The sequence below is a fragment of the Staurois parvus genome, unplaced genomic scaffold (genome assembly GCF_062004578.1).
Source record: "Staurois parvus isolate SC_StPar_1 unplaced genomic scaffold, SC_StPar_1.0 ptg000549l, whole genome shotgun sequence".
Lineage (NCBI taxonomy): Eukaryota > Metazoa > Chordata > Amphibia > Anura > Ranidae > Staurois > Staurois parvus.
The window spans coordinates 8278921-8305524 of NW_028318345.1; the positions used below are offsets into that span (position 1 = coordinate 8278921).

A 26604-nucleotide genomic window follows, 5' to 3' on the forward strand; every position below is an offset into this window, starting at 1 on the left:
AGAAGTAGGATGAAAATAAGATTAATTCCAAACAGGCAAAAAGTGTATGTGCAGAGCTCCTCTAAGTGTATCTGCAGAATAGAGGAACTCTGCACATACACTTTTTGCCGGCTTGGAATTATTCTTATTTTCATCCTACTACTTCTTCTTCTTCATCCTCATCCTCATCCTCAGAAGAAGAGGATGAGGATGAGGATGAAGAAGAAGAAGAAGAAGAAGAAGAAGTAGGATGAAAAGAAGAATAATTCCAAGCCGGCAAAAAGTGTATGTGCAGAGTTCCTCATTTTTCTGACAGTTCTCTCACAGCTTCTTCACATGTACAGTGGTTGAAACATCTGTATCCTAAATGGAAACTAATAGATACAAATTGTATCTATTAGTTTCCATTTAGGATACAGATGTTTCAACCGCTGTACATGTGAAGAAGCTGTGAGAGAACTGTCAGAAATAGAGGAACTCTGCACATACACTTTTTGCCGGCTTGGAATTATTCTTCTTTTCATCCTACTTCTTCTTCTTCTTCTTCATCCTCATCCTCTTCTTCTGAGGATGAAGATGAAGAAGAAGAAGAAGTAGGATGAAAAGAAGAATAATTCCAAGCCGGCAAAAAGTGTATGTGCAGAGTTCCTCTATTTCTGACAGTTCTCTCACAGCTTCTTCACATGAACAGTGGTTGAAACATCTGTATCCTAAATGTAAACTAATAGATACAATGTTTCAACCGCTAAACATGTGTTCCTTCTGTCAGAGAACTGTCAGAAATAGCGGAGCTCACTGCAGGGACACTTTTGCCGGCTGATCGGGAAATGTTCGATTCGCGCACCCGAAGTAGGCAAAATTTCGGTTTCGCCGCGAATCGAATATTTCCTGAAATTCGACTCGAATTCCGGTTCGCCTGGTTCGATTCGCTCATCTCTACAAATCATCCATAACAGCAAAGTGCAAAACAATTGCTTGGATAGATAAGTGCATATATCATATACATTATATTACCAAAAGTATTAGGACACGCACATGAACTTTAATGGCATCCCAGTCTTAGTCCGTAGGATTCAATATTGAGTTGGCCCACCCTTTGCAGCTATAACAGCTTCAACTCTTCTGGGAAGGCTGTCCAAAAGGTTTAGGTGTGTCTTTGGGAATGTTTGACCATTTTTCCAGAAGCGCTTTTGTGAGGTCAGGCACTGATGTTGGGCGAGAAGGCCTGGCTTGCAGTCTCTTCCCTAATTCATCCCAAAGGTGTTCTATCGGGTTGAGGTCAGGGCTCTGTGCAGGCCAATCAAGTTCCTCCACCCCAAACTCGGTCTTTATGGACCTTGTTTTGTGCACTGGTGCGCAGTCATGTTGGAACAGGAAGGAGCCATCCCCAAACTGTTCCCACAAAGTTGGGAGAATGAAATTGTCCAAAATGTCTTAGTATGCTCCATAAGAGTTCCCTTCACCGGAATTAAGGGGCCAAGCCCAACCACTGAAAACCAACTCCACACTATAATCGCCCCTCCACCAAACTTTACACTTTTCACAATGCAGTCAGGCAAGTACCATTCTCCTGGCAACTGCCAAATCCAGACAAGTCCATTGGATTGCCAGACAGAGGGGTGACTCCAGAGAACACATCTCCACTGCTCTAGAGTCCAGTGGCGGCATGCTTTACACCACTGTATCCAACACTTTGCATTGCACTTGGTGATGTAATGCTTGGATGCAGCTGCTCGGCCATGGAAACCCTTTACATGAAGAATTCTACATAGTGTTGTTGTGCTAATCTGAGGGCTACACAAAGTTTGGAGGTCTTTAGCTACTGACTCTGCAGACGGTGACTTCTGCTTCAGCATGTGCTGACCCCGATCTGTCATTTTACGTGCCCTGCCACTTCATGGCTGAGTTGCTGTTGTTCCCAATTGCTTCCACTTTGTTATAATACTACTAACAGTTGACCGTGGAATATTTAGTATCAAGCAAAGTTCACGGATGGACTTATTGCACAGGTGGCAACCTATCACGGTACCATACTTGAATTCACTGAGCTCCTGAGAGCGACCCATTCTTTCACAAATGTCTGTAGAAGCAGTCTGCATGCCTAGGTGCTTGATTTTATACACCTGTGGCCATGAAGATGATTGGAACCCCTGAATCCAATGATTTGGAGCGGTGTCTCAATACTTTTGGCAATATATTGTATGTGACCAACACCACTAATTTTGAAAGTGCTCGTGCTTAAAATCCACTTTGTGCAATCTTTTGCCACCTTTGTGTTCCCAGAACTCTCACCTCCAGTTTTCTTTAACCACTTGCCCTTCTGAGGATTTACCCTTCTTCCTGAGCAGGACTTTTTTTGCATTACGGCACTGTGTCACTTTAACTGACAACTTCACAGTCCTGCAACGCTGCACCCAAATGAAATGTATGTCCTTTTGAGCCAATGAGCTTCTGGAGCATTCTAGGCCAGTGAGGGAGTGTATGTTTAAAGTGTATGTTGAGCCAAAACATTTTTTTTTTTTTGGCTAGAGTAGGGTAGGAGAAAAACCCAGTCAGTATTTTTTTTCCATTTTGTTACATCTGTGCAAGAAATTACATGTTCATCTTGCTACAAGTCCATTGCTCTGTTGCTCACCTTTAAATGTCATCTCAAACATTCTTATCTTTCTGCCAAAAATAATCTGCAGACTGTTGTAATCCTAACATACTACTACAACGTTGCTTCTCCATAGATACAGTACAGGTATGAGAGTTGTCACAGGACAGAAGGTATGTTACTGGCAGGAGCACCAGATGAAATTAAAGTGATTGGAAAGGAAAAAAATAACAAACAATCTCTGTCCTGTGCAATGGAATTGCACAAAGGGGTCCTGAGCCTCCTCTTCTCGAGTCCCGGGCTGTCTCTTCTGGCTCCTCCTCTATGTCCAATGCCGCTTCCATGGGGGCTCCCAAGTGTGACGGAACAGTGCCCAACCCCAGCCCTTCTCACCAACTCCTGACCGAAGGACCAGCCGATCTCACACCACGCTGTCACTTGCGTAACAATGCCACTCTCAGCTGCGCCCTGCACAAACATTTTCCAGCTCACGGGACTACAATCTATGTGCCAGCAGCCTGAGAGTGATTGTTACTGGGTCAGGTTAATTACGCAATTAACCCTTCACACTGCCACCTCCACCTTTTTACAGAGAAGGAGGAAACTCACAAATCTTAGCAATCACACTATGATATTAGTATAAGTGTCTGTAATACACACTGTCACCACAGACATATATATTCAGAGGAATATTACATACAGTAGCACTCTTCAAGAGACAGGGATTCTTTAGTTTACATTAAAAGCTTTAGAGACAGTTTCAACACTTTTCAGAATAGGATTTATTACTTAAAAGGTCAAAATGGTGCATCTAAAAATATTTACAGAAAAATATGTAACAAAGATATAAAAAGAACAATAAAACAACAGAGAAATAAAAGAGAGAGTTCAGAAGGCAGAATACTTGCAAAAGTCCTTGGTTTGAGCAGAGTCCAATTGTCCGAACAAAAAAGTTGCTTTGGCTCTCAAGTCTGTTAGATGTTTTCTGATAGATGTTAAATGAGAGCTCTCTTTTCTCCAGCCTGTCAGTCTTTTTGTATCATAGCAAAGGGGTGTCTCCTGAGAACAAATGACCAATCATCCAGTTTGGGGATGGGTGTTAGGCGGTAACCAAGGTTATGACCAAATCCCTTGCAATTTCATACTAAGGTCAATAACCTTCAAGAGGTACAGGTAGCATCCTAGCAACTGGCAGATTAATATTTAGAGTTATATTCCAAACGCAAAGATACCAAACATTGCATACCTGTGTCACTCAGGATAAAAGAGACTGCTTTGTTCTCTCTTGTAGGTACAAATATAGTGATGTAAGGTCTTGTGTGACTCATATTAAAATGACCTATCCGAATATATACTTCATATTAATGTGCCCAGTTCCTGCTGAAGTTTATGAATTGTATGAAAAAATGACTCGTGGAATGTACGTTTTATGGCACACTCTAGCCCTATTGGCCTATCAGGTCATGACTGACTGAGTTATTGTTTTACGATCGAGCGGAGAAAAGTGGTTTTCAAGCAGACCCCCTGGAACCAGACTAATTAGCGGTTTACAGCCCTGGAGCTGATCTATCTGTGTTATATTTAGGATAAAAGATCCTTTTGAGCTCCGTTCAACTTATAGCTATGCATTCCATTGAAAAGGGAGGAGGGAGGACAGGAGAGAACATGGCTGAGACCTAGCAAGATGGCTGTCACGTACAGCGTCCATGCCTCTATGGCGCACAATCGTAACACCGAGCACCTCTGTTGTGTCCATTGGCACTGACAGTGGGACTCCCTCCCTTGTCACTGGCTTTGATTGACAGCAGTGGGAGCCAGTTGCTCCCGGTGCCCCAGCAAAGCCAGTGAGAAATGGAAGTGAAGGGAGAGAAGAGCTGCATATATGCACAGCTCTGGATCGAATGAGGGCTCAGGTAAGTAAAAGGAGGGGGCTGGGGGGAGGGGCCAAAACTGACGACTAAACATTTTACCTTGATGCATTAAGGTAAAAAATGTTTAGGCTTTTGGACCACTTTAAAGGCAAAAAAAGCATAACAATGATAACTAATGCAGCCTCTATATCTAAGGACTAGTGAGCTGCAATATATTATTTTTTGTTTATTTGTTAAGATACACTTTAGAAAGTAAGTGCAAGAGAAAACTGGTATTTCAAAGTTAAGTTTTCTGGAAAATATGTTTATATACTGTAAGCAACCTAAAAATGCAATGCAGTCTATGTTCAAAGCAAAATTAAAAAATGTAGAAAGCAGACCTGATTATTTGTGGTGCCTTGTATTTAGAATTAGTGGCCAAGGAGCATCTGTATTATTTTTATTTATATGTACTTGGTATGGGCACATGTATACCTTCATTGTGAAAGAGCATAATGGATAAGATGCAGAAGTGCAGTTCTGAAAAATAGATATCTTTATTCATGTATACACAGTGCAATGTTGTTCTAAGGTAAAGAGGACACAGTTCTGGGACATACCTTTTGTACCTCTCTTGGGAGAATATAACTCTTTCTGTATCAACAGAAATAAACAAAAATGAGACCATCATATCTAAAGAATGGAATCCGGGAATGATTTATGTTATTTTACAGAAAAAGAAAAGCTGATTCCAAGGCACAGTGTTTTGAGCAATGATAGCTGAGGCGGGGTTATTTTTTAATGCATTGAATGGGAAGGGTGCCAATTAAAGTAAATATCTTCGTCTAATGAAACCTTTCAGTTCCCCATCCACATCAGATTAAAACAGTGAGAGACTGCCACAGTCAATTACATCAAAAAGATGCAGAGAACTCTGCTTTCAATTACACCCATTAATGCTCATTACATATCTTCACAAGGCTTCAGTACTAAAGGCGAGGACAGATACATGATTTTCCAGCATAAAATGACACCAGCTGTGCTCCTCAGAGTGGCAATGTGTTATAGGATACCTCTATGCACTGTTGTCCTTCAGGATAGGATTAATGGAGATCAGATAAGTGTAATTATCATGGAATCGTTCTTGACAGATTGTAAAAAAAAATGTCAACACCATGCTTTACTTGAAAATGTATAGTATGTGGTATAACCTGTAAACACTCAGAAGGCATCTTTATAACCATTTTAGAACAGACTGCCCTATCATGCTTTCTTAGCATCACAAGGTAAATGTGTATTTTTATATATACAGTTGCAAGAAAAAGTATGTGAACCCCTTGGGATTACGTGGAGTTTTGCATGAATTGGGCATAAAATGTGCTCTGAACGTCATCTAAATCACAACAATAGAAGAACACAGTCTGCTGAACATAATACTACACAAACATTAGATGTTGCCATGGTTTAATTGCACATAACATGTAAACATTCACAGTGCAGGGAGGAAAAAGTATGTGAACCTTTGGACTTAATAACTGGTTGACCCTCCTTTGGCAGCAATAACCTCAACCAAACGTTTCCTGTAGTTGCAGATCAGACCTGCACAATGATCTGGTGTAATTTTGGACCACTCCTCTTCACAAAACTGTTTCAATGTAGCAATATTCTTGGGATGTCTGGTGTGAATCGCTCTCTTAAGGTCATGCCACAGCATTTCAATCGGGTTGAGGTTAGGACTCTGACTGGGCCACTCCAGAAGGTGTATTCTGTGCTGTTGCAGCCATTGTTTTGTTGAATTACTTGTATGCTTTGGGTCATTGTCCTGTTGCATCACCCATCCTCTGCGGAGCTTCAGTTGGCGGACAGATGGTCGTACGTTTTCCTGCAAAATGTCTTGATAAACTCTGGAATTCATTTTCCCATCAATGACAACAATCCGTCCAGGCCCTGAGGCAGCAAAGCAGCCCCAAACCATGATGCTCCCTCCGCCATGTTTTACAGTGGGGATGAGGTTTTGATGTTGGTGTGTTGTGCCTTTTTTTCTCCACACATAGTGTTGTGTGTTCTTCCCAAACAACTCAATCTTGGTTTCATCTGTCCACAGTATAGTTTGCCAGTAGTGCTGTGGAACATCCAGGTACTCTTTTGCAAACTTCAAACGTGCTGCAATATTCTTTTTGGACAGCAATGGCTTCCTCCGTGGTGTCCTCCCATGTACTCCATTCTTGTTTAATGTTTTCCTTATTGTAGATGTGTCAACAAAAATGTTAGCATGTGCCAGAGATTTCTGTAGGTCTTTAGCTGACACTCTGGGATTCTTCTTTACCTCATGCAGCATTCTGCCCTGTGCTCTTGCAGTCATTTTTACAGGACGACCACGCCTAGGGAGAGTAGCAACAGTGCTAAACTTTCTCCATTTGTAGACAGTCTGTCTTACCGTGGACACATGAACATCAAGGCTTTTGGAGATACTTTTGTAACCCTTTCCAGCTTCATGCAAGTCAACAAATCTTGATCGTAGGTCTTCTGAGAGCTCTTTTCTGCGAGGCATGGTTCACATCAGACAGTGCTTCTTGAAACCAGTAAACCCAAAACAGGTGTGTGTTTTTAAGGGCAGGACAGCTGTCAGCAACACATCCAATATCATCACACTGATTGGAGTCAAGGTTGGCTCACTCCTGGCTCCAATTAGCTCTGGGAGAAGTCATTAAGCTAGGGCCTCACATACTTTTTCCTCCCTGCACTGTGAATGTTTACATGTTATGTGCAATTAAACCATGGCAACATCTAGTGTTTGTGTAGTATTATGTTGAGCAGACTGTGTTCTTCTATTGTTGTGACTTAGATGACGTTCAGAGCACATTTTATGCCCAATTCATGCAAAACTCCACGTAATCCCAAGGGGTTCACATACTTTTTCTTGCAACTGTATATATATATATATATATATATAGACTCTTTTCTGTGCCCAGTCCAAATGTATACAGTACATCTTTATTTTATAATCACAGAACTAAGTACCTGAAAGTGTTTATATTCTTCTTCAATTCATTAAATAATTATGTGAAGTGAGGGGAAAACAGTGACCAAAAAACTATATATATAACACACATTTTAGATGTTTTCTAGCAATCAGCTTGACATAGGTACTTCACATGAACATCACTTATACAGTATACGTATTATGTGCTTTTATATTGTATAAAGACAACACAGCTTGTGACCTTACCAAGTATTCTATTGTCATATGACATAGATATGTGCACTTACAAGTATTTCTAATTTAGAAGATGAACTGTTCATATAATTCTTGTGTTCTTTACTTTTGCATTTATTCATAGCATGTAAACTGCTGGAAAGAAAAATGCTTATGGCTTGCTCACAGTATATTATGCAGTATATTGAAGCCTTTGACTATTCTAGATAGAAATAGGTACAAACTTAATGTAAAAACAAACAAAAGAAAGCAAGCCTATCTTCGATTTCTCTGTAAAAAATGTTATGGTATATTAACAAAAACGAAAAGAGATTTAATATGATTACGTCATTCAACAAAAGTGTTAATTAGAACATAATTTATGTAAATGCTGCCTTTATACATAAACATGTCTCTAATACTATAATTACTATTTTTCTTTTTACATATTTCTGAAAAGCAGAAGAAATTAAGAAGTACATTTTTGGTCATTTCTAAAGAAGTAATTGTCTAATCTTGGGACTGTCCCTAGACATTGTAGGAATTTAGCAACTACACACTCAGTAAAATAATGTACCTTTGATTTGCATTAATTCATTTATTATTAATAGTAAATGCAGATCTTTTTTTGAAGGTAAAAAAATGTGCATTTGTTATTTTTTATTGGGAGCCTGTAAAGCATTGCACCCACGATAAGCAGATCAAGGGTCCAATGCAGGGCTCCTGCAGACTGTCAGTGTAAGCTGTCTGCTCGCAGGCAATGAACTACCTAGAGTTCTCACAGCACCCTGGTAGTTCGTTGAGAACTGCAAACCGTCAGCTGCAAAGGCTGATGGTAGTTGTATTTTCTCATTCACAGAACTCTGGGCGGGCAGAGCGCCGCAAGGCCACATCTTTTTTTAGATTGGAGAAAATCCCCGACCTGCTGTCACAGCAGGGATTGGGGGGGGAGGGGGCAGCTGCAGCAGTAACATGTTACACGTTACACCTTAAATACGGGTGTAACATATTATTGAAGGTGACTGTATCCTTTAAATATGTATCCACAGTTGTTTTTCAGTAGTGTTGTACCTACATAGCAATTAGAAGTCTGGTGCACAAAGTATTGCTTCATTTTCTCTCCTGCGTGCATTAACATTTGTGCTCTATCATTGTTTTACAGACTTACCAGTCAAAGGAATGTCAGCTTTGTAGTCTTTTATATTCATAACGATTTTTTTTACATATGACACTTGCTATGTTTATGTCTCAGATGTGACGGCAGCTGCTCAACATGTTCTGGCCCAGGAGAGAGGAATTGTACGAGTTGTCCTGAGGGCTATTTGTTAGAAGGCAGTACTTGTATGGTGGGAACAATCTGCAAAGATGGTGAGTTAATGAAATCCAATAGTTTCAATATTCAATATGGTGTAAATATAGAAAAAGGCTTTTACAGAAACTTAAACATCCACATCATTTGAGTAGTGAGACCAATACTTTCAACTACATTCAATCTATTTGCTAAACTGGCTGCAAAATCCTGGATATCCGCCCGGGGAAAAATCCAATATTTTCAAGAGAAAAGTGCTTTTTTTCTATGCCAAATCTCAGGCTGTCCTGATAAGTACTTTGATAAATGGCGGCAAGTGTGTCTGATGGTAGGATGAGTGAAGGATTGCTCAGACACGGATTGAAATCTGCGGTACGTTGTCTCTACTTTGTTTATCTCTAAAACCCAAACCTTTATAACCACATTGACCTTCAAATATATAGCAGTGTCCTATAACAATTTATTTTTACTGGTATTCGTGACATGCATTGAAAAGAGTGCCAATGTTAATGTAGGTTGTGGGCAGTGTTACTCAGATTCAAAACTGTGAATTACAAGCACAAGGTTTTCATTGCAAGCAGCATGTTCTACTGAGTAATGCTGCATGTCTATTGTAGTGCTAGGCAGGCAGCACTGCAAATACTGTGATTGATATTCTTTCCTCAATGTACCTAGCAATTTTAGAATGATTGAACCAACATAGAGTTCTTCACACTGTACAAATACAGATTCATTCAAGCACATCTATTACAAATGGCATAATGGGGCTCATTTATCAGCAGAAACAGGAGGCTGATGTTAATGTTATGGGAAATTCATAGCATATATAACTAGGATTCTTAGGGTCTTCTCTCAGGTTAATGACATGGATAGCAAACAAAAATACTGCACTTACCTTGCTTTATATTCAGGACAGTGATGAATCTCATGACCATCAATTTTACATTTCCAATGCCTGATATATATGATTAACAACATTATGTGGAAGGAAGTTTCCAGAATTCTCTGTCTGGTTTCATCTGTCACCACACACAATATAATGAGAGGGACTTGTTAACTAGATCAGCAAATGATACCTGGTGATATATTGTCACCAATTAGAGCACAGCAGCCTTTTGATCTAAAAGCAATGAAATGAAAATGCATGTTTTGTGTAATTAGATCCCCTTCTACCTTGTTTACTTAATCTGACAAATGTTTAGAAACATACTGTGGATTTTCGAATAAGAATGCTATAAAAGTAGTTTGTATATGGCTCATTCATGCAGGCAGATGGATCAGTACACATGTGCAGAGGGCCATGTTTATTCCCCGGGGTGGCACAAATAATTTGTGCAGCCAATCTGTTAAAATCAATGACAGGCTGAAGGCTGCATGTATATCCATGTGGGACTGATGCATGGCTCTGAACGCATATAGACTGGATTCAGAGACTTGCATTAGTCTCACGCTGAAGATCAAATGCACACACAGAAGATTCATGCAGCTGTCAGCCTGTCATTGATTTTGACAGGCAGGGTGCATAGGGCTGTATGGACCAGCTGTTCCTCCCAGTAAGATCAACATTGCTCTCTTCAAGGGTACACTGATCCATGCACCTGTATGAATGAAAACCACTGTAAATATCTCACAACTGTAGAAATACATTTTATGAGTCTGTTGCAAGGGTAGGGTGGATGGAATGATGGTCCCATTTCCCAATTAACTCGTTGGGTGCCAAGTCTGGGACACATGAGAGGCCTACCCCAGGGTGGGTTCTTCTGGCCTACACTAAGCACCTGAGATAGGGTCACTCTCCCACACATTGGGTAAGTCTGCTTTAGTTCCATTTCATCAGTGCCTTGGGACAAGGCTGAGGCCGCCGTGGGGGAATGCTCGACCCCAAGGCGGGCCTCTGACTATAGAGATGACCGATACACTGTGTACACTTGCACAACAACTGTTCTTCAGTTACTCTCGTGTCCCTATGTAAATGTACATGTTAACACTGTAGCTTGCAATTAGACGAGCCATGCCAAACACTGACCTCAGCCACCTGTCCAGTGTTTCCCACTACCGGTCCTGGTAGCAGCATGAAACCCTGCTGTGCACATAGCACATGTTCCGACTTGCACTTGACTTTTATCTGTTGAACCTCTGTACCTCTGTATAGGATGGGGACCTTTGCAGTGCACTTCCACTTCAGTTGTTCTGGGAGAAGGAATGCGGCGTAGAGAGTGCCAATAACATCTCCCTCGTGACTAGAGGCAATTTCACCTTTAACAAGTACATGTTTACAAGAGGCTGATTGCTGACTGTACCTTCGTTGCTTGTGGCAAACACACATATAACTTGCACTAGAATGTCTCTTAACGTGCTGACTCTGCATACCCAATGTGCTAGTGACCCGAGTTGTAGACTAAATGCAAAATTGTGTCAGTTACTTGCATTGCACCCATTTGAGTAACTTCAGACCGGGCAAAAGGCAAATTTCAATGCTTAGACAATACAGAGTCCAACATGACACAGTCTTTTCCTAAATCCCTAATCTTGCTCAGGCTATGTGCTGTCCCAGCATACCTGCAAAGGTGGAGTCCATGTAATTTGTAGAGTCCATTGGAGGTGTTCTCCAGCAGCTGGTGTCTTCGGAGCAAAACACAAATTCACATCTTGGTGGCAGACTGTGACATCCTTGTACTCCTTCCAGGTGCAGCTCTCCGGTCCTCTCCCTTTCCGGGTTCTTTCTTATAGGCTCAGGGCTCTCGGCTTTCCTCTGGGAATATTTCTTCCGAACCACTGTTCCTCTTATCGGTGTGTTCCACTGTTCCTCTTATTGATGTGTTATCTCCAGCCCTGGAGATAACGCACCAAAGACTAAAGTACGGGGAAAGGCATTAAACCCTATCCCTCCTGTCCAGGGCAACACCTATCTAGTTTCAACCTGCTTACCTTTCTATGGAATTAAAAAGGTGTAAAAGTATCAATATTCACACGATAAATGTCTCTCAAAGATGTATCACAATTATGATAATCCAACAACTTGATTGTCCTTTTCAACAATGGTACCATCAACACACCAGACAACATCTTTTGTTTAAGGAAAAAACACATTTTTTAAATCTTCCAGGGGATCAAGTGCATGTAGCTCTTGGTCTCGTTCCAATGGGTCCTGTGGTTATTAAGCTGTGTGGTCAGACAGCTCGCACCTTTCCCCCCACCGCTTTCTGACCACACTGCTAGCGAGGAGACCAATGCTTAAAGCAGTATTAAACTGTAAACCAGACTTTGAATACATTACAGCTTACCGGTTCCTAACTGCGGTGGCTGCATTAGTTTCCTTTTTTAGGTTTCTTTTCCTTCATTTTTGTCTGGTGTTTCTGACACTAAGCCAGTTTTTCAACTGCCTTTAACAGACCAAGCTGTTCAGCAAAATGGCAGTTAGAGGGTTGAGACAAACAATATAACACTGACAGGGGTGTTTACAAAGGTCAAATTTTATTCATTTATTTAAACCTTTATTCCAAAAGGAAGAAACAATGTTTGCTGTATCTGCTTATAAAGTGGTGGACGGTGTCCAGCTTTAATTTGTTAATGAAGCCCATTTAAATCTTCCAGTGAATCTAAGGGTCACTATATATGTTATAATCTGACCATGCAATACTTCTATTGAATCCATTTGAATCTAGTCAGGCAGGCCCCTATACTACCTCTACACTAAATAATGTTTGGTAGATCTATTAGATCTGTTTGTCAAGTCCATCTAAATCTGCTAGTACATCTGAGGGTCATACATGTTATCTGACCATGTAATCTTTGCACAATCAACTTTAGAGTTACCAAAACTTTGTAATATGAGGACCTACCTAATCGGTGCAATCCATTTGTATCCAATCAGGCAAGCCCCTGCTCTACAAAATTGTTGGTAAATATAAAGGAGATTTTACAATCGGATTGTAACGTTTGTGATGAGCTTAAAGGATAAGTTTACCTTTTGGACAAATATAATAAATGCACATTTTTTTTTGCAGGTAAAAAAAACATGCATTTATTATTTTTGGCCAAAAGAGCCTGGAAAGCATTGCACCAGAGATCAGTGGATCGCTGATGCTATGCAAGTCTCCTGCAAACCTGTCAGAATATCTGCTTGCTATATGGGATGTACGAACAAGCAAATATTCTGATAGGAAGCTTCACTGAACTACCACGGTGCTCCACAGTGCCATGTCAGGACTTGCAGTTCATTCATTCATGGAAGTCCATGAATGAATGACACGACCCTGTGGGCGGAGACCCCCACAGCTGCGCTGTTTTCAAGTCTGACAGATAGTACAGGTAGACTTCTCCCCGTATTTTCTGTAGGTGGGGGGGCGGGCGCAGCTGCAGCTATGGAAATATGTTACATATTCCACCCTGCTTCTCCATCAAGAGTGGAGATACCCTGGAATATCGTTTGGCTACCATCAGGACTAATGTAGATATAAAAGGAATTTGGGTAGGAGAAATTGAGCATAAGGTGGCAGCTTATGCAGATGACATGTTGTTCTATGTAGGAAATCCGAGGATAACATTACCAAACTTAATGAAATCTTTAAAAGAATATGGAGAGATGTCAGACTTAAAAATGAATCCAACTAAAACAGAGATCTTAAATATAAACCTTACACATAGAGAGAAAAAAATCTTACAGGAGGAATTCCCTTTTATTTGGAGAGAAAGAGATCTAAAATATTTGGGTATAAAACTTACTGTATTTTTAAAGAATTTATATAGATTAAATTATATCCCACTATTAAACAAGATTAAGGACGAAATAAAGAAATTAGGAAGAGGATTTCAGTCATGGATTGGTCGGATAAAAATGGTAATCATTCCCAAAATTCTATATAAATTTCAAATGATACCAATAAAGCTTCCAGAGGCATATTTTGGAATAATTAAAAAAAATTATAACATCATTTATATGGAGAAAAGCCCAGAATAAGCTATGAAATCTTAAGTAGAGATAAAGGAAAAGGCAGACTGGGGGTACCAGATATGAAGAGATACTATAATTCAGTAATATTGGCAAGAATTTTTGATTGGACACATAATGCACAGGGGAAAAGTTGGGTAAACATAGAAAATACATTAAGTCACATGAATTTAAGTAGAATCATTTGGTTACCTCCTCAATTTAGAGGATTAAAAGATAGCACAAGTTTGTTTACACGTAATGTTTTGAGAGTTTGGGACCCTTTACACATACAAAGGGGGTGGGAATTTAATTTATTGTTAATGCCCCTAGGATCTACAGAGTTTTTTCCTCCAGGTAAAGAGAGTATTACAGGGAATTGGATAAAGAAGAAAGATGTTCAATTAAAAGATCTAATGGTGGGAGAAGAATTGTGTCCACTTAGTGAACTGGAAAGTAAGAGGGATATTTTTACGAGAATAGATAAATGGCGGTATGGTCAACTAAAACATTTTGTAGGTAGTCTCCCAGTGCCATTAAGAAAAAGAGAAGATTGGAACCCCTTTGAGCACTTATTAGATATGAGGAGATGGGAAGCACGGGATTACTAAAATATATACAATTCTCACAGGTTTAATCACGGTTACAAGGCCACTATTTATAGAGAAGTGGAAAAGAGATTTAGAAGTAATAATTGATTAGGGAAAACAAAAGAATATATATAGTTTAATTCACGGGAATGTAAACATGAAGGAAATGGAAATGAATTATAATTGTTTAGTAAGATGGTATATTACACCGAATGTAGCGCATAGAATAAGTGGAGACAATTCACCTTTATGTTGGCGGGGATTTGGAGAGAGAGGTACAATGATACACTTATGGTGGGAGTGTCACAAAATTCAAGAATACTGGGAGGGCATAGTGAGTATAATTCAGGAAATAACAGAGGTAAATTTTTCTAAGGACTTGCCTTCTTTTTGGTACCGAGTTTTCGGTTAAAAAATACAGAAAAATTGGATTATTGTATTATTTAAATGCAGCGAAGGGACTGATACCCAAGTTTTAGAAGAAACAACAGGAGCCAAAAATAAAGGATTGGATAGAAAGAGTAGAGAAGATATATAGAATGGAGGAACTTTACCATATGGAGGAAGATAAAATGGAGGTATTTTGTACAAGTTGGGAAAAGCTGGTACAGTTTAAAAATTCAGAGGCATACCTAGAATATGTGAAATAAGTAAAAGAAGGGAAAGGGGATAAATATAGTACAGTATAATACCAGTAATAGCTAAGGTTCAGGATTTCTAGAATGAAGGTAAAAATGCATAATCAAAGGGTGGGGGGGGGAATAGGTAAGGGGAGGGGTAAAAGGTCACCGAGATTAAGGTTATTTCTGGGGAGTGTTATGACAGAAATGTGTAATGTATACTGTCTGTTTTATTAGCTTTTGTACATTTAATATGGTGATTTGAAAAAAATAAAATATTTAAATTAAAAAAAAAAAAGAGTGGAGATACCCTAAGACAGGAGTGCATTACTGGCAGGATCACTAGTTCAAAATAGAAAAAAAAAAAACCTAAAAAAGAAAACTGATGCAGCTCCCACATTTAGGAATTGGTAAGCTGCAATATATTCCATTTTTTAGCTCCATTCATAACACAAGGGACTGACTGTTTATTCACAAAAGTAAAAGATCAATAGGTGCTGCAGGGCCGTGTGAGTTATTTGCTGGTGCAGTGAATGCTCACTACCAGCTGGCAGATAAATCACACAGTCGCACCGTACTGACTGATCATTAACAATTGTGAATTAAGGCCATGTATTCTATCCACCAGCTGCTAGTAAACATACTGCAATTGCACCTGCAGATAACTCACACAGCCCTGCCATATTTGACTACTCGTTCAACTTGTGGACGATCAGTTAGCGCAGCAGGCATTTGTAATCTCCAGCACTGACTTTTCCTATTGTGAATGAGCAGTCAGAACTGGTAGGCTCTAAATGGAAATAATGTACAAAGGGGCAGAAAGGAGGCATTGTCTAGTACTGTGCTGTAAATAAATGTTGCTTCAGCCTGGGGTGGAGCTAGACCAGCACAGATAGAAATAAAATGCTGTTATAACCATTTGCCGCCCCCCACAGACGTTTTACTGTGGGTGGGCAGCACAGCCAGACCGGATGATATACTGGTATGTTGCCCGGCAACACATTCATTATTGTGCCTCCTGGGGCTTGCAGCAGCCCAGTTCCCTGAACGCTGTGTTCACAGGCGCTTATTTCCCAGCTGCTATAAGCGCCCTGAGTATCATATGATCCCAATGATAGGTTATAGCGATCACATAATTACAATGTAAACTAAACAGTCATTAATGGTTTCCATTCATGACTGCTTGCTTAGTCTTGTGAAGTTGTGATTGGCTCACAGCTATTGCATCATACCTGGCTACCTGTACCATGTGATTAGCTGTAGCAAATCACAGCGGGTCAACAGTAACTGAGCTGTCATAAATGAAAACTTATTCATGACAATTAAAACTATTGCTTATAACAGTGAAGTTCACTATTGATATGGTGACACTAAACAACCCTGAAGAAAGTATGTAAAAAAGAAAGAGAGAAAAAATGTTAAGGGCCTAAATTTATGAAGAAAGATAATTTACAGTGAAGGAAATAAGTATTTGATCCCCTGCTGATTTTGAATGTTTTCCCACTCACAAAGAAATGATCAGTCTAAAAATCGAATGGTGGGTGTATTGTAACACTAAGAGACAGAATAGCAACAAAAAATTCAAAAGAAATGCATGTCTAACAAATTATGCACTCATTTTCATGTTCATGAGGGAAATAAGTATTTGATCCCCTTCACAAAACATGACTTAGTACTTGGTGGCAAATTCCTTGTTGGCAATCACAGAGACGTTTCCTGTAGTTGGCCACCATGTTTGCACACATCTCAGGAGGGATTTTGGCCCACTCCTCTTGGCAGATCCTCTCCAAATCATTAAGATTTGGTGGCTGACGTTTGTCAACTCGAATTTTCAGCTCCCTCCACAGATTTTCAATTAGATTAAGGTCTGGAGACTGGCTAGGCCACTCAAGGACCTTAATATGCTTCTTCTTGAGCCACTCCTTTGTTGCCTTGGCCATGTGTTTTGGGTCATTGTCATGCTGGAACACGCATCCACAACACATTCTCAATGCCCTGGCTGAGGGAAATAGGTTCTCACCCAAGATTTGATGGTACATTGCTCCGTCCATTGTCCATTTGATGCAGTGCAGTTGTCCTGTCCCCTTAGCAGAAACACACCCCCAAAGCAGAATGTTTCCACCACCATGTTTGACGATTGGGATGGTGTTCTTGGGATCATAGGCAGCATTCCTCCTCCTCCAAACATGCCGAGTTGAGTTGATGCCAAAGAGTTCAATTTTGGTCTCATCTGACCACAACACTTTCAACCAATCCTCCTCTGCATCATTCAGATGTTCAGTGGAAAACTTCAGACGGGCCTGGACATGTGCTTTCTTGAATAGAGGGACCTTGCGGGCACTGCAGGATTTAATTCCTTGTCGGCATAGTGTGTTACCAATTGGTTTCTTGGTGACGGTGGTCCCAGCTGCCTGGAGATCATTGACAAGATCCTCATGTGTAGTTCTGGGATGATTCCTCACTGTTCTCATGATCATTGACACTCCACGAGGTGAGATCTTGCATGGTGCACCAGAACTAGGGAGATTGACAGTTGTTTTGTGTTTCTTCCATTTGCGAATGATTGCACAAACTATTGTCACCTTCTCACCAAGCTGCTTGGCGATAGTTTTGTAGCCCAGTCCAGCCTTGTGTAGGTCTACAATGTTGTCCCTGACATCCTTGGACAGCTCTTTGGTCTTTGCCATGGTGAATTGTTTGGAATCTGATTGTTTGATTGCTCCTGTGGACAGGTGGCTTTTATACAGGTAACAAAATGAGATTAGCAGCACTCCCTTTAGGAGACTGCTTCTAATCTCAGTTTGTTACCTATATGAAAGACACCTGGTAGCCAGAAATCCTGCTGAATGATAGGGGATCAAATACTTATTTCCCTCATGAAAATGCATATCAGTGCATAATTTGTTAGACATACATTTCTTTTGAATTTTTTGTTGCTGTTCTGTCTCTCTGTCTTACAATACACCTACCATTCGATTTTAGACTGATCATTTATTTGTGAGTGGGCAAACATTCAAAATCAGCAGGGGATCAAATACTTATTCCCTTCACTGTATGTACTACATTTTATAACAGAAACAAAATTTTCAGTAGTTTTAATTTATATAGCCATAAATAAAAAACCCAGTACTGATTAATTACCACCAAAAGGAAGCTCTATTTGTGTGAAAGAAATTGTACAAATTTAATTTGGGTACAGCATTGCATGACCAGGCAGTTGCCAGTTAATGTAGCACAGTGCTAAATAGCAAAAAAAATGCCCTGGTCATGAAGGGGGTAAAACCTTTTGGAGATCAAGTGGTTAATGCACAAGGGGATACAGATCAGAGTGGGACCAAGTGCAAGATGCACTTAAGCCTGTGGGGAATTCAAGAAGAATGTTTATGTTGTGCCAATACTTCTTCTTTAATACATCTAACAGTGGCAAAACACGTTAACAAAGAAGTAAAAGCAAATGTCATTGTACCTGACAGAAAGTTGTTAAATAGAAACCTGGAATAGTTATATCTGTTTGACACATAGGACCTGATATGTTAAACTGCAGTAACACATACTGCACATTTTAGGTGTCATTTTAATGGGTATTACCATATGCTGCAGTACCTCATAATACAACATAAGTAAAAGAGATAAAGTTACTAACCAAGTACTGCAGATTGTGTTTTTAACATGTAAGCTTGGTTTGCCAAAGATATATGTATGTCTGTCTGTGAAGATTTTCATTTATTCAGGTTATGGTGTATCCAGTAGTAGTTAGTGAAATTCTATTGGACTCTTTTTGTAATGTTGAAGACATTTATGCTACTCGTTGAAGAAGTTTCCTCAGTTCTAACCAGTGTCTGGAACAAACCCCAGCATTGGGTGTTGTACTAGCAACACATTGAAACAGACTTGTACATCCAAGAAACCCAACAAATTCAAGAGAAATAACCTAGTATATGCATTCCAGTGTAGTGAGAAATGCACAGACCTGCACATTTGGAGACAACATCTAACAGAGGGAGGCGAGCTCTGCAATTCAAGAATCAGAAGTTTTCCTACATCTACATTTTGAGGGTGATGAGTTGAACATTTTGGACAGAGGAAAAATGGTGTGTAACAAGTGTGTAAGAGGCAATTTACAACAAACTGTCATTCCTAAATTGGGGTGAGGAACTCCAACACCATCTGTCACCCACATAAATTGCAGTTTACCCCAGCAAGTTGACAATAATTTATACCTTCAGCCATGTAACTCTAGCAATTAACATCTGCCCTATACTTAATTTGCGTGATCATGCAAGTAGAAGAAGGTGGTTTCACAAGCTTTCACACCTTGCATCTTCTTCTTGACACATATCATGGTGACTGGGTTAAGGCAACTAGGTTACCCTTGTGGCTATAAATGTTGGGGATTTTACTAAAACTCATTAGAACTGAGAAAGCTACGTGGATAAATAGCAAAACGTCTTTAGTGTTACTGAGCGAGTCCAAATGAATGGACTAATTCCTACAAGCTTAAAAGTAACTTGTGCCCTTTAGCACATGGTAGGTTCTAATGCAGTAGCCAGTTCATGGTATTGCTATATTTAATTGTATTTATTTAAATCTTTTTGGCAATAGTTCATTAGAAACTATCTGTGCATCGCCTTTTCCACTGTATCTTCACTGCTACACTGATTGTGTATCTTGATACCACAATCAAACTTTTTTGAAGGGTATTTCCACTTTTGCAGCTTAATTGGCAAGGTGGCTATTTTATACTTGTTACATATCCACATTCACATAGCAAAACATTAAAAAAATAATAATAAATGTGGTTTACCTTTTTAGATGCTCTTCTATAGAACCTTTAGCAAGGAAAAATTCTACTTGATTCTCTTTGTTGTGAGGGGGCTGAAAAGTGGTGTTTACCATAATTAGCCCTGTCTGAAGGAAGATAGAGTTCAGAGCTAGTACAGCTGATAAGATGTCTGATTTAACAAAAGGTTAAAGTTTTAGAATCTGGTCTTCTCCTTTGAATATTGTTAAGAACTGGACTCAGCCAGTACCCAGCCTAACTATTGTGACAGGTTATGCTGAGATAGCTAAGAAATGGTTGCTGTCAGCCATGACACCTTCTCCACAGAAACATCTTAAAGGTAAGAAATATATATACAGTATAATTTTTAGGTATACAATGTGGATAAAACACATAACAAAGATAAAGTGTTTTTTTTTATTTGACTAAAAAAGTGTAAATATACTTTAAGGCTTAGTCTTTCTCTGTTTACAGCTAAAATGCCTCTTAGTTGAAACTCACAACCCATTTAATAGTTATAGTCAATTGCAATCCAATCAAGTGGACTGTTATTCAGATTCCTTAAAGCGAACCTTTTGTCCAGAAACAAAATGCTAAGATAACCAAAAATTATTATTTTTGTCTGAATTTACTTACATTCTGAATCTGCTTCGCCTTTGCCAGGCGAGAACAAAGGTAGGCCTTTTGCCACCTCTATAGGCTCAAGCCATTGCCATTTTTCTTTTTAATGCATGCCCCTCTTCCTGCTTTTTTTAACTGCCCACATTCTATGCCATACACATCCTGCACATGTGCACAAAACTAACCCATCTGATTTGCCTTCATCTTTTCATGAAGCTGCTAGTCCTGTCATTATAAGAACACCTACTTTTGACTCAATACTGAAATCATTACCTTGGCTGCATGTACATGGTACACCATTCAGGTGATAGCCAATTTTAATTGTTTATCAAGTTTGTGGGGAAATTTAACAAAGTACAAAAATCTATTCTGAGATGAGAAATCCTATTAGGGAAAGTACTATGTTAAAGTGTATCTCCACTTTTGTAGCCAAATTATATGTTATGTGTTTCCATTCACACAACATACCTAAAAATAATTTTAAAGATACAGTATATTTCTTACCTTTTTGGATGTTTGTTTGAAGTAGGCCGGTGGACAGACTTCAAGCTACTCTGAACAATTTCACAGCGATTCTATCTCCACTGTCAAAAAGAGACATGCCAAGATTTTCATCATTAACATACAGAGAAGAAGCCCAGCTAGATCTTAAACCTTTTGTTGGATCAAACAGAGTTCAAATTTAGTGTACAACTGATAATGAGACCTGTCTTCACAATGCAGACAGGGTCAGTTATGGTAATGTATTTTGGTAATTTAAAACAAACTAGAAAAAAGGTCAAACTTCAACATATTATGTATAGGAGGCACTTTCAGCAAACGTTCTTCAGGACCACGCTGATATGCAATCATCAGTCAGTACCCGTGGTCTGCCAGCTTGCCATTCACTACTATTGGCCCATCACAGTGATGAGTAGCCTCACTAACCAAAGTGATAAAGGTCAGGATCATGCTAAAAGTACAGAATCTGGTTATTATTTGCATGGTAGTGTATACTGTAAAATGGACATAGAACCCTGAATAATGCTTTCTATTAGGATCTGATTTTCCCTGACTTGACTGAGGTGATAATGCTGAATAGATGTACAGTGAGCAGGGTAGAGGACAAGAGGTGTTAAAGAAAGCTGCAAAGTTGATCTAAGAAATAGAATTGCCAACTGCCTGGCTATGCAGTGTATTAATTATAACATTCTCTGGACAGAATGGTAAAATTTGTTTGCAAGTAAAACAGTTCATGTGCATATATTTCAACTATATATTTAGCTGTTTGCTAGGAGTTTCATTCTAGGGCAATATTTCAGAATACCATGACACTAGTATAACACAGAAAGGAGTTCAAAAGTTCTCTATGTATATTTACATGTTTAAATATTTGCCACAATGAGGAATGATTATAGAAAAGTAACGCAGGGAGAGTAAACCAGAAATGCATATGTAATCTAGTATAATAGAATATGCTACCATACAGCTTTGCTATTTTAGCTTGTGCTTCGAAATGAAAAATATATACTTTGCATATTCAGTTTTACTTTGTAGAAATAAAATAAAAAATTAAAAGGAATACAGATGGCTAAAATTTGTACATATTAAATGAAGATTATATCAAAACAAGCACTACTGCTGACACAATGCTTTCTCGAAAACACTAGGCAAAGCTGTAGATCAAGGTTATGTGTGTTTGATGTGAGAACAGAATACTGTATTCACACGTTTAAAGTTTAATGTTTATGTTTGGCTCACATCAGTTTCTTTTTATGTTTATCTTATGAAATGTGTATTGATTATTTAGATCCGTTTTTTTCCCAGAGTTGATTTATTTTACATCTATGGTTCATGTCTGATTTCCTTCCCTTTTTATCCCAATGACAGAATTTCCTTGAAATGTTTTCAGTGTATTGACAGCCAACAAAGAAAGACATCTCACAGCATAAGCCTCTTCACACCAACCTTATTTATAGAGTGTAAAAGTCACATTTGTCTTTCTTTGTAGTGTTAGATGTCATTGTCAGTTTTTTGAACAGAAGCATGAATTTTGCCAGCATAAGTTGCTCATGTAACCCTTAAGATGCCCACTTCTAAAAAAAATTGCCATTATTCTCTAAAGGGTTGTCTTCTAAGAAAACCTATTTGTTCTAAAAACAATAAATAAAAACCATTTTTAAATTGATGGTTGTGACATATTTTAACTGTCCTTCATGTTTAGGTTATTTATTAAATATCACAGTTTTCATGTAGCAGTATGCTAGTTGCTCGCTTTATTTCAAACCTTATCCTATGGAGATAACAGTTTGTTTTCATTCTCCAACCAGTAATGTGAATAATGTTAAAAGGGATGGCATAAGCGTGTTATGCTTATGTTGGCTGGAGCATCTGTCTTGACCAATAAAAATTGGTGCTTGGCTGCAATATACAACTGTTTTGCACAGCTGCCACATCAGCAAATATCTCAGCTAGTAATCTCCAACCATTAGGATAGAAATTCATGCCACTTATATATCATCTTTCATATTTTAATTTTTCTCCTGTTTTTAAACCAGTGAACATGATAAGATCATGCTAGCATAACCTATCCATCCATTGTTCTCAAATTTGCAAAAACCTATTTACAAAGTAGTTTTTACTGGATTATTTTTACCTTTATATGGAGTGAAAAATCCAGAACAGTAGACATAGGAGAAAATAAAGAGAGTATTTTCTTAATATTAACATCTAAAATAAAAATAGCTACATTTTCTAACTAAGCCTTGTGGATTGGTTTTGTGACTGAAAAATGAAACCGCCATAATAGTTTCCATTATACATAAAGCAGAATGCAATGTACCTTCACATTTTCTACTGTCCCTTTGACTTATTTTCCTTTCAAGAAGAAGCTGCATTTTTACTAGTATGGTAACAGAACAGAACCAATAGGTTAAAAAGAACAAGAGGCAGAACATAAACTTGAGCAATGAGTAAGCTACTTACCTATGTATCCATTTTGCCTTTGAATGTAATGTTTGGCAGAAACTCTAATGCTCCATTGCAGCTCATACCAGGGGAATGTATGGTGGCTAAGTGGTTAACACTCTCGCTTTGAAGCTTGACATGCTAGTTTTAACCACATGCCGCCCAGCCACTGTAGAAATACGTTGGCAGGGCGGCACGGCTGGGCAAAACCACGTTTTAAAACAAGTGTTTTCAAAACAGGTAGGGGTGCGCGCAAGGCGCGCCACCGCCCTACCTGTCCCGCCGATCACGGCCGCGGATGTCAGTCGCCGGGTCACAGTCATTCGTTACCGGCTGTGTCCCGGCGATAAGCGGCAATCACTGACAGAGAGCAGGGCTGCAGTAGCTCTGCTCTCTGTCAGTTCCCTGACAGCTCCTGACAGGCTGATCGGGAGAGAAGAGTTTATCTCTCCTGATCAGCGGTTCCCTGTGCAGTACACATCCCCGCCCCCTAGTAAAACACTCCCCTCACACAGTTAACCCTTCACTGCATAATAAAGTTAACCCCTTCCTCCCCAGTGCCATTAATACAGTCAGTGTTTTTTTTTTTTGCACTGATCACTGTATTGGTGTCACTGTGGATGTTAGGGACCCCAAGTCAGTTCCCCCCCAGTGTCAGAATGTCTGCCGCAGTCCCGCCATAAGTTCGCCGCCGTTATTAGTATAAAAAAAATGTAAAATCCCAGTGTCTTTCCCGCCATTTGTAAACGCTATAACTTTCACGTAAACCAATTAATTTACACGTATTGGGTTTTTTTTTTTTAGCAAAGACATATCGCAGAATGCATTTTAGCAGAAATTTATGGCTAAATTTGCTTTTTACATTTTTTTTTACTGGACATGTTTTATAACAAAAAGTACAAAATATAGTTGTTTTTCCTCAAAATTGTCAGCCTTTTTTTTTATAGCGCAAAAAATAAAAACCGCACAGGGAATTAAATACCACCGAAAGAAGGCTCAATTTGTGGGAAAAAAAGGATGTAAATTTCATTTATGTACCGTATTGCATGACCGCGCAATTGTCCGTTAAACTAGTGCAGCGCTGTATAGCAAAAAAATGGCGTAAATTGCAGTATCTATACCATAGTTTGTAGACGTTATAACTTTCACACAAAGCAATCAATATACACTTATTGGGATTTTTTTTACCAAAAACATGTAGCAGAATACATTTTGGCCTAAATTTATAACTAACTTTGAGTTTACTATATATTTTTTTTATAGCTGAAAGTAAAAAATATAGTTTTTCTTCAAAATTTTTGGTCTTTTTTTGTTTATAGCGTGAAAAATAAAAAGCGCACAGGTGATCAAATACCACCGAAAGAAAGCTCTATTTGTGTGACAAAAAGGATGTAAATTTCGTTTGGGTGCAGCATTGCATTATCAGTCGAATTAGTGCAGCGCTGAGTAGCAAAAAGAGGCCTGGTCATTAAGGGGGGTAAATCCTCAGGAGGGCAAGTGATTAATTCCCACGAGAGTCCCACTAAATGGAGTTTCTTGTTCTTTCTGTGTTTGCTTGAGCTTTCTCCAAGAACTCTGGTGTCCTTCAACAAGCAAAAGCATAATATTGGTAGGTTATCTGGAGCAGTGTGATGGTTAAACTTGGAGTTTGTATGTGTGTGCTTGTATGACTGTGCTAGGCACGTTGTAAACTCCTTCAGGGTCAGTGCCTAACGTCAATGGTTGTACGTATTCTGGTTGTATAATATTATGATACTACTGTATATTATAAAATAAATAAGTTAATTAATGTAAAACTACACAAAATTCAAAAAGTGCTTTGAAAAAGGTTTCTGTGTTTTTAAAGTCAGCATTCAGGAAACCAATTCTGGGGTGTTATGGAATTATCTAATTTATAGTTATATGAGACAAGAAAACAGCACAATGTTTCAACCCACACCAGCCTTTCAATGATGAACGTATCACTTTTCATACATGAAACATTGCCTGTTGTGAATGAGCACTAACTAAAAAGTATGTATAACCATTGTTAGTGCAAGTTGGAAAACATAGACATACAAACTAAACTAATAACTGTGTACATTTTCAAGGCTAAATTCTTATTTTTAGCCAGTAGGTTTGACAGGGACCCTGTCACCAACTTTAAAGAATTGCAAGTAAAAGCACAACAAATCCAGCATTATAAATGCTTTCTTGCAGTGTTTTTCCTTTCTGAACTTGCAATGTGTCTTTGAACTTACTAGAAAATTTGATTACTTCAGAAAGAGGCGATTCCCCAACAGTCCTTCCATTACCTTTCATGTAGCTGCCAGGGGGGAGCATAGGGGAATACTATAGCATCAATTGAGTGACAGCTCTGAGTCTGCTGGAGCTGCTGAAATAATATGGCAGCACCCAGCAGTAGTCTCTGGGATTTTGGATGTCTACACAAAGGAGGCTTTTACAGGTAAATGCATAAAATACATTAAATGCAAAATCCCTTGCAAAGATTTTTGTTGAAATTAGTGGTCTGGATCTTTTTAAGGTGTTCAGTTTAACAATGCCAAGACACTTGATTTTTTATGTAATTTCCTCTTGGGGCCATTTCCAGAACAATACAATGTATCTGGGCTAGTCCAGCTGTGGTGTCATTTGCAAAATGTGCTTTTGTATAACACATTAAAAAGCAAATCTCACTGATGCTACTTGTTAGTTTTGCCACCAAAGTTGATATGAAGAAAGGCAACTTTGCACCTGGAGCTTCTCCCTGATCTTCCATATCCTTATTACATTTTACATTTGTTTCCAATGTGATGCTGTGTTGGAAAACCATTGTTCAATACTCCATTCTCTGAAGGCAGTTTGTTAATTTTCCTTTAAATGTGGTAGTATGAACCACAAGGGAAGAATCAGAGTGCTACAGTAGGAAAAAAAGCTTCTTATCATTTTTTTTCTTGCTCTCATGTTACCCTAGAAGATTCTTAAGCAGTGGGGGAGTTAAGCAGCAAGCCTTGTCCATTTCCTTTCACATGCATGCTGAAATAACACTTACAAAATTAAATGTGTATCAAAATCAATGATTCCTGATTTGTAGCTTTGGGATTCTTGGAGCATGAGGCTGTATTTGCAAAGCAGATAGGCAATGGAAGTACTGAGGCAGGAGCTATATGACTTATACAAAGGGGCTTACTGGATGTATGCCTACTGT

General features: G+C 39.0%; 1 protein-coding gene across 2 annotated transcripts in view; it reads left to right on the forward strand.

The window, feature by feature from the left end:
• PCSK5 (proprotein convertase subtilisin/kexin type 5) overlaps positions 1–26604 on the forward strand; it is a 670507-nt gene that overhangs the window by 500262 nt on the left and 143641 nt on the right. For both annotated transcript variants that reach the window (XM_089691090.1, XM_089691088.1), the window contains exon 20: positions 8874–8989. In XM_089691090.1, the coding sequence (XP_089547216.1) occupies positions 8874–8989 (116 nt within the window). The remainder of the gene's footprint in view (positions 1–8873; positions 8990–26604) is intronic.